This window comes from Eleutherodactylus coqui, chromosome 3 (genome assembly GCF_035609145.1).
Source record: "Eleutherodactylus coqui strain aEleCoq1 chromosome 3, aEleCoq1.hap1, whole genome shotgun sequence".
NCBI classification, from domain to species: Eukaryota; Metazoa; Chordata; class Amphibia; order Anura; family Eleutherodactylidae; genus Eleutherodactylus; species Eleutherodactylus coqui.
In genome coordinates, this window is record NC_089839.1 from 14,960,857 (window position 1) to 14,976,558 (window position 15,702).

The 15,702-nt window shown below is 48.6% G+C and overlaps 1 protein-coding gene across 2 annotated transcripts in view; it reads right to left on the bottom strand.

The window, feature by feature from the left end:
* Window positions 1-322: 322 nt before the first annotated feature.
* Window positions 323-15,702, bottom strand: part of NVL (nuclear VCP like) — a 37,165-nt gene continuing 21,785 nt past the window's right edge. For both annotated transcript variants that reach the window (XM_066595158.1, XM_066595157.1), the window contains exons 19-23: window positions 9,258-9,364; window positions 8,833-8,909; window positions 7,050-7,138; window positions 3,317-3,387; window positions 323-654 (exon numbers count right to left, since the gene is read on the bottom strand). In XM_066595158.1, coding sequence (XP_066451255.1) covers window positions 607-654; window positions 3,317-3,387; window positions 7,050-7,138; window positions 8,833-8,909; window positions 9,258-9,364 — 392 coding nt within the window. In that variant the 3' untranslated portion in view covers window positions 323-606. The remainder of the gene's footprint in view (window positions 655-3,316; window positions 3,388-7,049; window positions 7,139-8,832; window positions 8,910-9,257; window positions 9,365-15,702) is intronic.

The following is a 15,702-nucleotide window of genomic DNA, read 5'->3' on the forward strand; positions in this document are numbered from 1 at the left end:
ACAGGATGTAACTCAGGATCAGTACAGGATAAGTAATGTATGTACACAGTGACTCCACCAGCAGAATACTGAGTGCAGCTCTGCAGTATAATACATGATGTAACTCAGGATAAGTAATGTATGTACACAGTGACTCCACCAGCAGAATAGTGAGTGCAGCTCTGGGGTATAATACAGGATGTAACTCAGGATCAGTACAGGATATGTAATGTATGTACACAGTGACTCCACCAGCAGAATAGTGAGTGCAGCTCTGGAGTATAATCCAGGATGTGATGTATAAGGCAGGCGACTTGGAAAAAGTAAATAAATAAAAATCAGACCATGTTCAAAACTTCCTTTATCTGCAGGTCAGACAATATAAAACAACGGTAAAGGTTATAAATACACAATATATTCCCCCATCCTGTCTATTATGTACAGCGCTGACATCAGGACTGTGAAGTTATCAGTCAAGAGAGAATAAAACAGTCTCCGCAATCATTTCTTCAGTAAAATCCTCCCGATGCGACGCTGCAGGTTCTTGTCTTGTACTTGAGTCTTCTCCAGCAATCGGGATATCAATCACTCTTGTTGGCTTTAGGACCACAATCCTCATCATCATCACTATCCAACTCCCAGAGACCTGCGGAGCTCCTCGTACATCATCTGATCCTGTAAAGGGGAACATATGGGGAGGAGAGATTATAGAATAGGCGTTGTGCTCTTTAGGGATCCTCAGCAATCATCCAACCAATCAGCTGAGAATTCACAGGACTGGACCTGCTGGTGTGGCTGTTCCTGAAGGGCCATTCTGGCAAAAACACAGTTTTGCCTTACCTGCCCCCCATTCCAATTGTTTGTCTGATTCTGGAGATCTCCTGTGTGTATTCCCTGCAGTGCAGCCCCCCGTCTGATACTTATCAGGCACCAACGTGATGTGGATGTTTTTTACTTTCAGGTTTTACATTTATTCCATGTTGCATTAGCTACGGGTTGTACCATTTCTGCCTGCTGAAAGGACAGTTCAATTATTACCTTCTATAGTCCCCTAAGCTATAGCCCAAATAAATACATTCAGGAGGATGAGCTGTGATCTCCTCAATTACAACTGTGTGACAGAAGCCACGTGATCATGATCAGTAACTGAGATAGGAGCGTCTGTGTTCCCCTCTAAGCATTACAAAGGCTGAGAAACTGGTCAACTTTATATTATGCTGTCTGAAACTAGTCAGACATCCAGATTTAGACAGGACAGTCCTGCTTTGGGATCCTCTATCCCACTTTCCCCAGGGTCCCTAAGTGGGACAGCCTTTTGGCACCCTTTTGGGACGTTTGGTCATCATGACGGCGATTACCAGCCAGTAATCACTGAGTGGCGTTGCTGCTGGATGCACACACTGACGGCAGTGTGTGCACCCGGGATCATCCTCCTCCTTCGTTCCACAGAAGGAGAGAAGGGAGGAGGCGTCCGGGCGTACACACTTCCACCCGCAGCAGTGCCTAGCTAAGGAAGACAAGGAGGAGGTAAGTGTATTGGTCTCAGGGGAACTACTGTGAGGGTCACCATTACTACTAGGGCATGATATAAAAGAGACAGTATTAGTAATAGTGTTCCCCATATTAGACCCAGTAGTAATTGTATTACTATGGAGACCACTAAGGGGGGGGGTCACTATTACTAGAGAGGCCACTGTGTGTGTGTGTGTCTGTGTGTGTAGGGGGTCACCAATATTACAGAGGCCAATGTGGGGAGGAAGTCACTACTATACTACAGAAGCCACTGTTGGGTGGGGGGGGGTTCACTATTACTACGGAGGCCACTGTGGGGGGGAGGGGAGGGAGGGGGGGGATACACTATTACTATGGAGACCACTAAGGGGGGGGGGGGTCACTATTACTAGAGAGGCCACTGTGTGTGTGTTACTAATACCAGAGAGGCCTGTGTGTGTGTCTGTGTGCGTAGGGGGTCACCAATATTACAGAGGCCACTGTGGGGAGGAAGTCACTACTATACTACAGAAGCCACTGTTGGGTGGGGGGGACACACTATTACTACGGAGGCCAGTGTGTGTGGTGTGTGGTGTGTGGTGTGTGTGTGTGTGTGTCACTATTACTGGTCAGGTGATGCTGGCCAGGTGAGGCCCCTACAGGTTCCTGAAGACGAGGAGCGCTGACACAGTAGAGGCCTTTGGAGGAGGTGAGGGGGGAGCGCCGCATAGTACTTCCAGTCAAAATTTGCACCACTGGTACAGATTTTGACTGTTCTCTGGATGCAGAAATGCTGCAGAATTTGCTCCCCGTCTTTTTTGAAAAGGCCCTGTACTTTTAATAATGACGGAGATAAAAATCATACATTGTGATAAGCCCCGCCCCTGACCACACCCCTTGCCCAGCTTTGACCCTGAGAAAATCTGGTCCCCTTAGCATAAGCCCTAGTAAATCTGAGCTAGTAATCAGTTGATCTCAGTGCTGATCTGAGGAGAAGACGGCCAGGAGTCTCAGACAGAAAGAACTAACCAAAGTAACACTAGCTGACATATATATATATACTGGGGGAATAGCTACATAGTGAATGAATAAATAAATACTGAGTGGCCCTTTAAGCTGCACCCGTCACTTTGATAAAAACAAATAACCTATAGTTTTGTGCATACAGCTCCTGCACAAGATTGCAAATCTCCATAGTAACAGACAACAAAGATACAGTGTAGTCAGATTCTGCAGTCATCCTTCTATCTGCGCCAAACTTTGTAATCGGAGGCCCAGAAAATGTATGTAAACACAGATTTGTAGAGCCGCCACACACTCACCAGCAAGGGACACCTACCGCCCCCCAATTGCCCTATTTACACAATTGGGACTATCGATCTCCATGGGAAGCAAAAGTAAGATATACCAAAAGTCTCATCTTATGACTCGGAGCTCGTTGACTAGATTTCTCTGTTGGGCTATTCTCTCTGCTTCGTCAGTAGGGATAGGTCTGTATCGGCCGACTTTAGCATTAACCAAAACAGACCGGCCATATACAAGACAACAATCTCTAAAAACACATTCTCAGATCTGCCAATCACCAATGCGTATGGCCATAAGGAAAAGCAGATAAGCTCATTTGGAGCCACTTATCTCCTGGGAGTAATAAAGCATCTGCCATGTTAACTATAGTTTTCCTCCCCTCAATCACAAAAATAAGGGACACCATAGCAGCCCCAATAGCTATTAGACGGTCAGCAGCGGCATCTGGTTCTAGGTCTTAAGGTTTACAGCTCCGTACAGGTGGTTCCTACCGACACTATATAACATCTCTCTCTACTGATCAGACTGAAGGACGACTCACCATCTTGGAGACAGAGGGTTTCACCTTCTTGAAGGCCTCATCAAAGTGTTTCTTGTACACATGGATGTCTCCTAAGAGGTCAACACACAACACATGGTTATACACTTATCCTGTATTATACTCCAGAGCTGCACTCGCTATTCTGCTGGTGGAGTCACTGTGTACATACATTACTTATCCTGTACTGATCCTGAGTTACATCCTGTATTATACTCCAGAGCTGCACTCGCTATTCTGCTGGTGGAGTCACTGTGTACATACATTACATATCCTGTACTGCTCCTGAGTTACATCCTGTATTCTACTCCAGAGCTGCACTCACGATTCTGCTGGTGGAGTCACTGTGTACATACATTACTTATCCTGTACTGATCCTGAGTTACATCCTGTATTATACTCCAGAGCTGCACTCACTATTCTGCTGGTGGAGGCACTGTGTACATACATCACTTATCCTGTACTGATCCTGATGGAGTCACTGTGTACATACATTACTTATCCTGTACTGATCCTGAGTTACATTCTGTATTATACCCCAGAGCCGCACTCACTATTCTGCTGGTGGAGTCACTGTGTACATACATTACTTATCCTGCATTATACTCCAGAGCTGCACTCACTATTCTGCTGGTGGGGTCACTGTGTACATACATTACTTATCCTGTACTGATCCTGAGTTACATTCTGTATTATACTCCAGAGCTGCACTCACTATTCTGCTGGTGGAGTCACTGTGTACATACATTACTTATCCTGTATTATACTCCAGAGCTGCACTCACTATTCTGCTGGTGGAGTCACTGTGTACACACATTACTTATCCTGTATTATACTGCAGAGCTGCACTCACTATTCTGCTGGTGGAGTCACTGTGTACATACATTACTTATCCTGTACTGCTCCTGAGTTCCATCCTGTATTATCCTCCAGAGCTGCACTCACTATTCTGCTGGTGGAGTCACTATGTACATACATTACTTATCCTGTACTGATCCTGAGTTACATTCTGTATTATACTCCAGAGCTGCACTCACTATTCTGCTGCTAAAGTCACTGTGTACCTAGATTACTTAACCTGTACTGATTCTGAGTTACATCCTGTATTATACTGCAGAGCTGCACTCACTATTCTGCTGCTGGAGTCACTGTGTACATACATTACTTATCCTGTACTGATCCTGAGTTACATCCTGTATTATACTCCAAAGCTGCACTCACTAGTCTGCTGGTGGAGTCACTGTGTACCTAGATTACTTATCCTGTACTGCTCCTGAGTTACATCCTGTATTATACCGCAGAGCTGCACTCACTATTCTGCTGCTGGAGTCACTGTGTACATACATTACTTATCCTGTACTGACCCTGAGTTACATCCTGTATTATACTCCAGAGCTGCACTCACTATTCTGCTGCTGGAGTCACTGTGTACATACATTACTTATCCTGTACTGCTCCTGAGTTACATCCTGTATTATACCGCAGAGCTGCACTCACTATTCTGCTGCTGGAGTCACTGTGTGCATACATTACTAATCCTGTACTGCTCCTGAGTTACATCCTGTATTATACCCCAGAGCTGCACTCACTATTCTGCTGCTGGAGTCACTGTGTACATACATTACTTATCCTGTACTGATCCTGAGTTACATCCTGTATTATACTCCAGAGCTGCACTCACTATTCTGCTGGTGGAGTCACTGTGTACATACATTACTTATCCTGTACTGATGCTGAGTTACATCCTGTATTATACTCCAGAGCTGCACTCACTATTCTGCTGGTGGAGGCACTGTGTACATACATCACTTATCCTGTACTGATCCTGATGGAGTCACTGTGTACATACATTACTTATCCTGTACTGATCCTGAGTTACATTCTGTATTATACCCCAGAGCCGCACTCACTATTCTGCTGGTGGAGTCACTGTGTACATACATTACTTATCCTGCATTATACTCCAGAGCTGCACTCACTATTCTGCTGGTGGGGTCACTGTGTACATACATTACTTATCCTGTACTGATCCTGAGTTACATTCTGTATTATACTCCAGAGCTGCACTCACTATTCTGCTGGTGGAGTCACTGTGTACATACATTACTTATCCTGTATTATACTCCAGAGCTGCACTCACTATTCTGCTGGTGGAGTCACTGTGTACACACATTACTTATCCTGTATTATACTGCAGAGCTGCACTCACTATTCTGCTGGTGGAGTCACTGTGTACATACATTACTTATCCTGTACTGCTCCTGAGTTCCATCCTGTATTATCCTCCAGAGCTGCACTCACTATTCTGCTGGTGGAGTCACTATGTACATACATTACTTATCCTGTACTGATCCTGAGTTACATTCTGTATTATACTCCAGAGCTGCACTCACTATTCTGCTGCTAAAGTCACTGTGTACCTAGATTACTTAACCTGTACTGATTCTGAGTTACATCCTGTATTATACTGCAGAGCTGCACTCACTATTCTGCTGCTGGAGTCACTGTGTACATACATTACTTATCCTGTACTGATCCTGAGTTACATCCTGTATTATACTCCAAAGCTGCACTCACTAGTCTGCTGGTGGAGTCACTGTGTACCTAGATTACTTATCCTGTACTGCTCCTGAGTTACATCCTGTATTATACCGCAGAGCTGCACTCACTATTCTGCTGCTGGAGTCACTGTGTACATACATTACTTATCCTGTACTGACCCTGAGTTACATCCTGTATTATACTCCAGAGCTGCACTCACTATTCTGCTGCTGGAGTCACTGTGTACATACATTACTTATCCTGTACTGATCCTGAGTTACATCCTGTATTATACTCCAGAGCTGCACTCACTATTCTGCTGGTGGAGTCACTGTGTACATACATTACTTATCCTGTACTGATGCTGAGTTACATCCTGTATTATACTCCAGAGCTGCACTCACTATTCTGCTGGTGGAGTCACTGTGTACATACATTACTAATCCTGTACTGCTCCTGAGTTACATCCTGTATTATACTCCGGAGCTGCACTCACTATTCTGCTGGTGGAGTCACTGTGTACACACATTACTTATCCTGTACTGATCCTGAGTTACATCCTGTATTATACCCCAGAGCTGCACTCACTATTCTGCTGCTGGAGTCACTGTGTACATACATTACTTATCCTGTACTGATCCTGAGTTACATCCTGTATTATACTCCAGAGCTGCACTCACTATTCTGCTGGTGTTTATTGGAAACTGTCAGTAAGTTTGTCAGACACTTCCCTCTAACAGCCTGGCTGAACTCCTATAACCTAGGGGGCAGTTAACTTTTCCTACATTAGATGGCTGGTGTCAAGATGACACCTCCTGGAATGCAAATCACTAAAGCAAGCTCTGTGCAGATCCTGAACAAGCAAGGGGTGAAATTCACCGCCGACAATAGTGGAGCATGAACACACAACTTTGCCACTTCCTTGTCTCCTTCTCTTCCAGAAAGCTAGAATAGGTTAAGGTCACGGATGTGGCCAAGTGGGAGCTGGCGGGGCATGTGCCTCGGGTTCTGTGCACCAGGGATGCCACTCTGCCTCAGCCAGGGCATTTAGCTGCAGCGCTCAGGGGTGAACTGAATCTTTGCCCCCAGTTGAAGAAAGGTTTAGCTCCATCTCTGTAGCTTCTGTATGTTCAGATTTCAACGCCAAGAAGAGAGAAACCGACTGCAGACAGAATATAGCATCCCCTCATCTCACCTCTGGTGACCGCCGGATCGGACCGCAACACTTCACTGCGCAGGGCGCTGATCGAGGCCTCCCGGATGAGAGCGGACAGGTCAGCCCCCCTGTACAGGGCAGAAAGGAACCGGATTACATCACAGCCTGCATTATTTATGTTTAATTTGCTTTTTCGTCTCCGCCGCCCAAGAGCCGGAACACTTTAATCTTCTCATCGCCATAACTGGATGAGGGCGGCTCGTTTGGGAGACGGGTCCGGTTTTATTTCCCTTTTTAAATGGTACCGTTTCATGTACCGCATGATATATGGAAAAGCTACTTTTTGAGTTGGTAGAAATTTAAAAATGCCTTTGCTCCATTTTTGGGGTGGGATTAGCGTTTACAGCTTAGTAAAAATGACATAACTGTGTTCTACGGCGATAGTGAATGTGTATAGAGGTTAAGGAAAATGCTTTACTTTTTAAAAAACAGAAGAAAAAACTTCTCTTAGGCCTCATGTCCACGGGGAAATTCTTATTTAAAATCCGCAGCGCTTTTCCCGCACGCGGATCCGCGCCCCATAGGGATGCATTAGACACCCGCAGGTAGTTAAATACCCGCGGATGTCATTTTTCCCTTCAGGCGCGGATCCGCGTGCAGGAAAAAATCCGGACCATGCTCCATTTAGGTGCGGGTCTCCTGCGGGCTTCTATTGGAGCCTATGGAAGCCGTCCGGATCCGTGGGAGACCTAAAATCAGAATATACTCACCTGCTGCGGGCCGTGCGTGTCTTCCCTTCTTCCCGGCCGGATCTTCTTGCTTCAGCCTGGCGGATGTGCCCAGCGAATGCGCACGGCACGCAGCCGGCGTGCCGAGCACATCCACCGGGCCGAAGAAAAAAAGATCCGGCCGGGAAGAAGGGAAGACACGCACGGCCCGCAGCAGGTGAGTTTATTCTTATTTTCAGCCCTCATGTCCGCGGGGCAGGTGGGAGCCGCTGCGGATTCTCCATGGAGAATCCGTAGCAGGCCTGATTTTCCCCGTGGACATGAGGCCTTAGTCCCTGTATTCTGAGACCCCAACACATTTTTCGCCAGTTGGGCTGTTAGGCTCGTTTTTTGTGGGTTGAGCTGCAGGTCTTATTAATAGTATTTTGGGAAACATGCATATTTGAATTTATTTTTTTTTTTACAGCCTCCCTACCATGCGGGATAAATAGTGATATTTTAATAGTGCGAACCTTTACATACCTGGTAATGACAAATATTTGGGGTTTTTTAATAGTTTTGATTTTTTATTAGGGAATCTTTGTCTTTTTTATTTTTTCCAGTTAAAAAAAAAAATTTAAAAAAAATCTTCATTTACTTTTATTACACTTTAATTTCGTCCCCCCGGGGGACTTGAACTTGTGATCATTTCAATCGCTTGTACCATATACTGCAACGCTGAAGTATTGCATTATACAGTGATTTTTGACATTGTCTAGGTATCTATGCCTGGCAGCCCTGGGTGCCTTCAGTAGTCATTTAGTACTTTCTTCCTTCTGCTTTTACTGTCCTTCTCATCCTGATGACCTGCAGGGGAGCTGTGTACACAAAACGGCAGTAGGTGTTTATTAAGACTACTGGTTGCATTTTGTAGATTTCAGCTTTGAATTATTCTAGTTTTCTGTTGCAAATTATAGTAAAATTTGTAACCCCACCCACTTATTTTTTTTAAGTCTCAAAGTGGCTAATTAGGGTGTCAATGTGGCATGTGCCAAGTGTTACATTTATACACTACTGAACACCTTGATGAATGTTCGCCCATCAGCTTTACTCACGTGAAACAATCACATTTCTCGTCATAGGCGATTACTTCCAGATTAACGTCCGGACCCAACGGCGGACGGCAACCATTCTGTAAACCACAGGGGGGGAAAAATGAAATAACCGTTTCTTTATTATGTAGAAGCAGATTCTTCCCAGCGGCCTAATCCGACATCTACATGCAGCTATGGTCCTGACTTAATGCATAAGTTGGCAGCAAGAGCCTTGAGAGCAAGCCAAGACATTCCACAGAGTGAGAAGACATTGAAAAGACGGTCACGGGATTAAATTCCTGGCCCCTACAGACAGAATGAGCTAACAGAGGTCACTTGCCTCTACAAGAACACCACACTCTTCTCCCGCTGCCGTCATAATTCCAACTGGCTACATTGTACAAACTCTTCATATAGGCGATTCTTAGTGATGAGAGTTAAGTTACCTTCGTTATGGTCCTCAGGATGGCGAGACGATCACTTGGAGGGGGAAGCCCCACGTAGAGGGTCTTGTCCAGTCGCCCGGGCCGCAGAATAGCTGGATCGATGATGTCTGGTGACAGAAGCAAAAATCGTATCACACCACGATGAGGATCAGGTAATCACAGCACTAGTCAGACGCAGGACTAACAAGTTATAATACTGCTCTAATATAATCATCCGGCGAAGGCTAGAGGGGCATCTTGGTGGCGCAAATGTGAAGACCGATAGCAGTGGCAGAAGAGTATGCTGATCTAGTTGGAGGCAGTGACGGGCATACACGTGGTTATGTCTGGACTGTATGGAACGGGCTTGGTCACGGTGTGGGTGAAGATGAATAGTGGAGCCAATAGGAATGATGACAGCAGCAGCGGGCCGACGACGTGGGAGCCAAGGACGTGCATGTACTTGTGATGGTCCTTTGTAGCCTTATACTTGGCCATAGGATCTGTGCCATGGTGTGGCCGATGATGGAACAATGGAGTCAATGGGAATGACGACCGCAGGGGAGGAGCTTGCTGACCTTGCAGGAAGCAGTTACCCATCCCTCAGTGATTATATTAAGAGCAGGTTGTCCAGTAGATTACCTAACACAGGCCAACAAAAATTTTTTTTTTTCGAGGTGCCAGTGAAGTTTCGACGAATATGGGGTATGTTGGTATTGCTGAACCCGAATCCGCCATTGGTTTTTCCAAATTGGCTCTAGTTTTTAAAATACAGGGAGTTCATCAAATAAGCTTAAAATGTGCGCTATTACACAATGGTAAACGCTATGCATCTATCCCCCTCAACAAAACTTTGTGAAGAATACAACATTAACCCTTTCCAGTCCAATTTGTATCCTGGTTTTCCTAGGGGGCTTACTCTTTTTCTGCCGTTATACAATGGCGCTATCTGCTGGCTAAAGCCAGTACTGCATGAGGTGACACGTTGGATAGGCTCCGACAGCAGAGAGGCTGGCAGTATACAGTAAGAGAACCCTGACAGATGTCTACCAACATCGGAGCTGTACAGCCTTAAATCATAATGTCTTCAGAGGTCAGACAGTGGATTGGAAAGGGTTAAGATGGTTCTGCAGAAACTTGGTCATCAGAAGCACAAGTGGCTTATTTGTGTTGATTTGAAGATGGTCAACTTACTGCTTTGGCACCAAAGGGGATACACAAGGCACCCACGCTCCATCTCATGTGGGGTAGTAGGGCGAAGCAAGATCATTGGAAAAAGGCGACATGGCCTTCAAGGGAAAATATGACAGTTGGTGCCGCGATCAGCATAAAGGAGCCTTTGGTTGATAAGGGAAAAAAAATATATATCATTCCCCTCCCCCCGCTCCATATAAAGCTAGGCCTCATCAAGCAATTAAGGCCTTGGACAAAAAGTCTAATTGCTTCAAATACATTTGCTAATCCTTCCCTGGTCTCAGAAGTGGAAAACTGAAAGCGGGAATCCTCGACGGTCCTGAAATTCGAAAGCTCATCAACAATTCCAACTTCAGTAAAGTCATGACCGACACTGAAGCATCTGCCGGTGGAGTTTTGTCTCTGCTCTAAGGAACTTTTTGGGGACCCATAAAGCACAACTATGGAGAATTGGTTCACAACTGTCAGAATGGGGGGGTAATAGGAGCATCGAGGGACAACTTCACCATGGCCACTTAAACAGATTTCCCGTCAATCTTGGGGATTTCAGTGAGGAACAAGGGGAGACGTTCCATCGAGGCAGCAGAGTTATGGGAGGAGCGGTATCAATGGAGATGGGACCAACACATGATGGCAGACTACTGCCGGAGTCTCCAACGCCATTGTGCTGATCCCTCGCATAGGAGAGAATCACACAGACAAGAGTCTTCATGTAAGAATTGTGAAAAGTATTTTGCTTTCTGTTTTAAATTGAAACCAGAGGGTGTATTTAACCCCTTAACAACCGGCGATACGCCTTTTGACGCCAGAAATGCACTTTTTTGGTCGCTCTGTCTCCAAGAAAAAAAATGCAGTAGAAAGCGATCAAAATGTTGTACGTATTCTAAAACGGGACCAACGAAACTACAGGACGTCCCGCAAAAAAATGAGCCCTCGCACAACTATGTCAACGGAAAAATAAAGTTACTGCGCTCAGAAGACGGCGGCAGAAGGTAAAAAAAAAAAAAATTAAATATCTTTGAAAAAAAGTAAAAGTAGTACAGAAAAAAAACAAACAAAAAAACCTAAAAACAAAAAACCCCACTACATAAGTTTGGTATTGTAGTAATCATACTGACCCGTAGAATAAAGTTGTGTCACTTTTTGTTGCAGTTTGTCCGCCGTAGAAACAAGACGCACCAAAGAATGGCGTAATTTTGTTTTTTCCATTTTACTCAACTTAGAATTTAAAAAAAAAGGTTTTTCAGTACATTATATAGCACCATTAAAAAATACAACTCGTCCTGCAAAAAACAACAAGCCCTCATACAGCGACGGCGATGGATAAATAAAGAAGTTACGATTTTTTTAAAAAGTGTGTGTGTGTGTGTGTGTGTGTGGAAAAAAAAAAAAAAAAAAAGGGCCATGTCCTTAAAGTGTTAATGAACGCAGCAAAGACTTGTGGTCTCCAGCTATTGTGTAACGACTGCACCAAACGGGCTCGGTCAGGTTTCCGGTACTTTTTACACAGTCTGTATCGCTATTCTTATAGTCAGATGTAGCCCATTCAAGGGTCTTTTCGGGACTAAATAGCTGATCATCAGGGACCGACTGTTCAGGATCCCCGCCGATCAGCTGAGTGCCGAGGCTTGCTGTCAATGTGGATGGCACATAAAGCCGACAGCTCTGTGTGTATTGCAGCGGTCCGGTCTGGTACTACAGGCTCTCATGGAATTCAATGCAATATAAACCCAATAACCCAAGTCTGCCTTCTATTATATCCGCACTGATAGCGGACACAGCGAACAGCTGACCCTAAGGGATCCCGAGCGGTGGACCCAGCAAACAGCTGACCCTAAGGGATCCCGAGCGGTGGACCCAGCAAACAGCTGACCCTAAGGGATCCCGAGCGGTGGACCCAGCAAACAGCTGACCCTAAGGGATCCCGAGCGGTGAACCCAGCAAACAGCTGACCTTAAGGGATCCCGAGCGGTGGACCCAGCAAACAGCTGACCCTAAGGGATCCCGAGCGGTGAACCCAGCAAACAGCTGACCCTAAGGGATCCCGAGCGGTGGACCCAGCAAACAGCTGACCCTAAGGGATCCCGAGCGGTGGACCCAGCAAACAGCTGACCCTAAGGGATCCCGAGCGGTGGACCCAGCAAACAGCTGACCCTAAGGGATCCCGAGCGGTGGACCCAGCAAACAGCTGACCCTAAGGGATCCCGAGCGGTGGACCCAGCAAACAGCTGACCCTAAGGGATCCCGAGCGGTGGACCCAGCAAACAGCTGACCCTAAGGGATCCCGAGCGGTGGACCCAGCAAACAGCTGACCCTAAGGGATCCCGAGCGGTGGACCCAGCAAACAGCTGACCCTAAGGGATCCCGAGCGGTGGACCCAGCAAACAGCTGACCCTAAGGGATCCCGAGCGGTGGACCCAGCAAACAGCTGACCCTAAGGGATCCCGAGCGGTGGACCCAGCAAACAGCTGACCCTAAGGGATCCCGAGCGGTGGACCCAGCAAACAGCTGATCCTAAGGGATCCCGAGCGGTGGACCCAGCAAACAGCTGATCCTAAGGGATCCCGAGCGGTGGACCCAGCAAACAGCTGATCCTAAGGGATCCCGAGCGGTGGACCCAGCAAACAGCTGATCCTAAGGGATCCCGAGCGGTGGACCCAGCAAACAGCTGATCCTAAGGGATCCCGAGCGGTGGACCCAGCAAACAGCTGATCCTAAGGGATCCCGAGCGGTGGACCCAGCAAACAGCTGATCCTAAGGGATCCCGAGCGGTGGACCCAGCAAACAGCTGATCCTAAGGGATCCCGAGCGGTGGACCCAGCAAACAGCTGATCCTAAGGGATCCCGAGCGGTGGACCCAGCAAACAGCTGATCCTAAGGGATCCCGAGCGGTGGACCCAGCAAACAGCTGATCCTAAGGGATCCCGAGCGGTGGACCCAGCAAACAGCTGATCCTAAGGGATCCCGAGCGGTGGACCCAGCAAACAGCTGATCCTAAGGGATCCCGAGCGGTGGACCCAGCAAACAGCTGATCCTAAGGGATCCCGAGCGGTGGACCCAGCAAACAGCTGATCCTAAGGGATCCCGAGCGGTGGACCCAGCAAACAGCTGATCCTAAGGGATCCCGAGCGGTGGACCCAGCAAACAGCTGACCCTAAGGGATCCCGAGCGGTGGAGCCAGCAAACAGCTGACCCTAAGGGATCCCGAGCGGTGGAGCCAGCAAACAGCTGACCCTAAGGGATCCCGAGCGGTGGACCCAGCAAACAGCTGACCCTAAGGGATCCCGAGCGGTGGACCCAGCAAACAGCTGACCCTAAGGGATCCCGAGCGGTGGACCCAGCAAACAGCTGATCCTAAGGGATCCCGAGCGGTGGACCCAGCAAACAGCTGATCCTAAGGGATCCCGAGCGGTGGACCCAGCAAACAGCTGATCCTAAGGGATCCCGAGCGGTGGACCCAGCAAACAGCTGACCCTAAGGGATCCCGAGCGGTGGAGCCAGCAAACAGCTGACCCTAAGGGATCCCGAGCGGTGGAGCCAGCAAACAGCTGACCCTAAGGGATCCCGAGCGGTGGACCCAGCAAACAGCTGACCCTAAGGGATCCCGAGCGGTGGACCCAGCAAACAGCTGACCCTAAGGGATCCCGAGCGGTGGACCCAGCAAACAGCTGACCCTAAGGGATCCCGAGCGGTGGACCCAGCAAACAGCTGATCCTAAGGGATCCCGAGCGGTGGACCCAGCAAACAGCTGATCCTAAGGGATCCCGAGCGGTGGACCCAGCAAACAGCTGATCCTAAGGGATCCCGAGCGGTGGACCCAGCAAACAGCTGATCCTAAGGGATCCCGAGCGGTGGACCCAGCAAACAGCTGATCCTAAGGGATCCCGAGCGGTGGACCCAGCAAACAGCTGATCCTAAGGGATCCCGAGCGGTGGACCCAGCAAACAGCTGATCCTAAGGGATCCCGAGCGGTGGACCCAGCAAACAGCTGATCCTAAGGGATCCCGAGCGGTGGACCCAGCAAACAGCTGATCCTAAGGGATCCCGAGCGGTGGACCCAGCAAACAGCTGATCCTAAGGGATCCCGAGCGGTGGACCCAGCAAACAGCTGATCCTAAGGGATCCCGAGCGGTGGACCCAGCAAACAGCTGATCCTAAGGGATCCCGAGCGGTGGACCCAGCAAACAGCTGATCCTAAGGGATCCCGAGCGGTGGACCCAGCAAACAGCTGATCCTAAGGGATCCCGAGCGGTGGACCCAGCAAACAGCTGATCCTAAGGGATCCCGAGCGGTGGACCCAGCAAACAGCTGATCCTAAGGGATCCCGAGCGGTGGACCCAGCAAACAGCTGATCCTAAGGGATCCCGAGCGGTGGACCCAGCAAACAGCTGATCCTAAGGGATCCCGAGCGGTGGACCCAGCAAACAGCTGATCCTAAGGGATCCCGAGCGGTGGACCCAGCAAACAGCTGATCCTAAGGGATCCCGAGCGGTGGACCCAGCAAACAGCTGATCCTAAGGGATCCCGAGCGGTGGACCCAGCAAACAGCTGATCCTAAGGGATCCCGAGCGGTGGACCCAGCAAACAGCTGATCCTAAGGGATCCCGAGCGGTGGACCCAGCAAACAGCTGATCCTAAGGGATCCCGAGCGGTGGACCCAGCAAACAGCTGATCCTAAGGGATCCCGAGCGGTGGACCCAGCAAACAGCTGATCCTAAGGGATCCCGAGCGGTGGACCCAGCAAACAGCTGATCCTAAGGGATCCCGAGCGGTGGACCCAGCAAACAGCTGATCCTAAGGGATCCCGAGCGGTGGACCCAGCAAACAGCTGATCCTAAGGGATCCCGAGCGGTGGACCCAGCAAACAGCTGATCCTAAGGGATCCCGAGCGGTGGACCCAGCAAACAGCTGATCCTAAGGGATCCCGAGCGGTGGACCCAGCAAACAGCTGATCCTAAGGGATCCCGAGCGGTGGACCCAGCAAACAGCTGATCCTAAGGGATCCCGAGCGGTGGACCCAGCAAACAGCTGATCCTAAGGGATCCCGAGCGGTGGACCCAGCAAACAGCTGATCCTAAGGGATCCCGAGCGGTGGACCCAGCAAACAGCTGATCCTAAGGGATCCCGAGCGGTGGACCCAGCAAACAGCTGATCCTAAGGGATCCCGAGCGGTGGACCCAGCAAACAGCTGATCCTAAGGGATCCCGAGCGGTGGACCCAGCAAACAGCTGATCCTAAGGGATCCCGAGCGGTGGACCCAGCAAACAGCTGA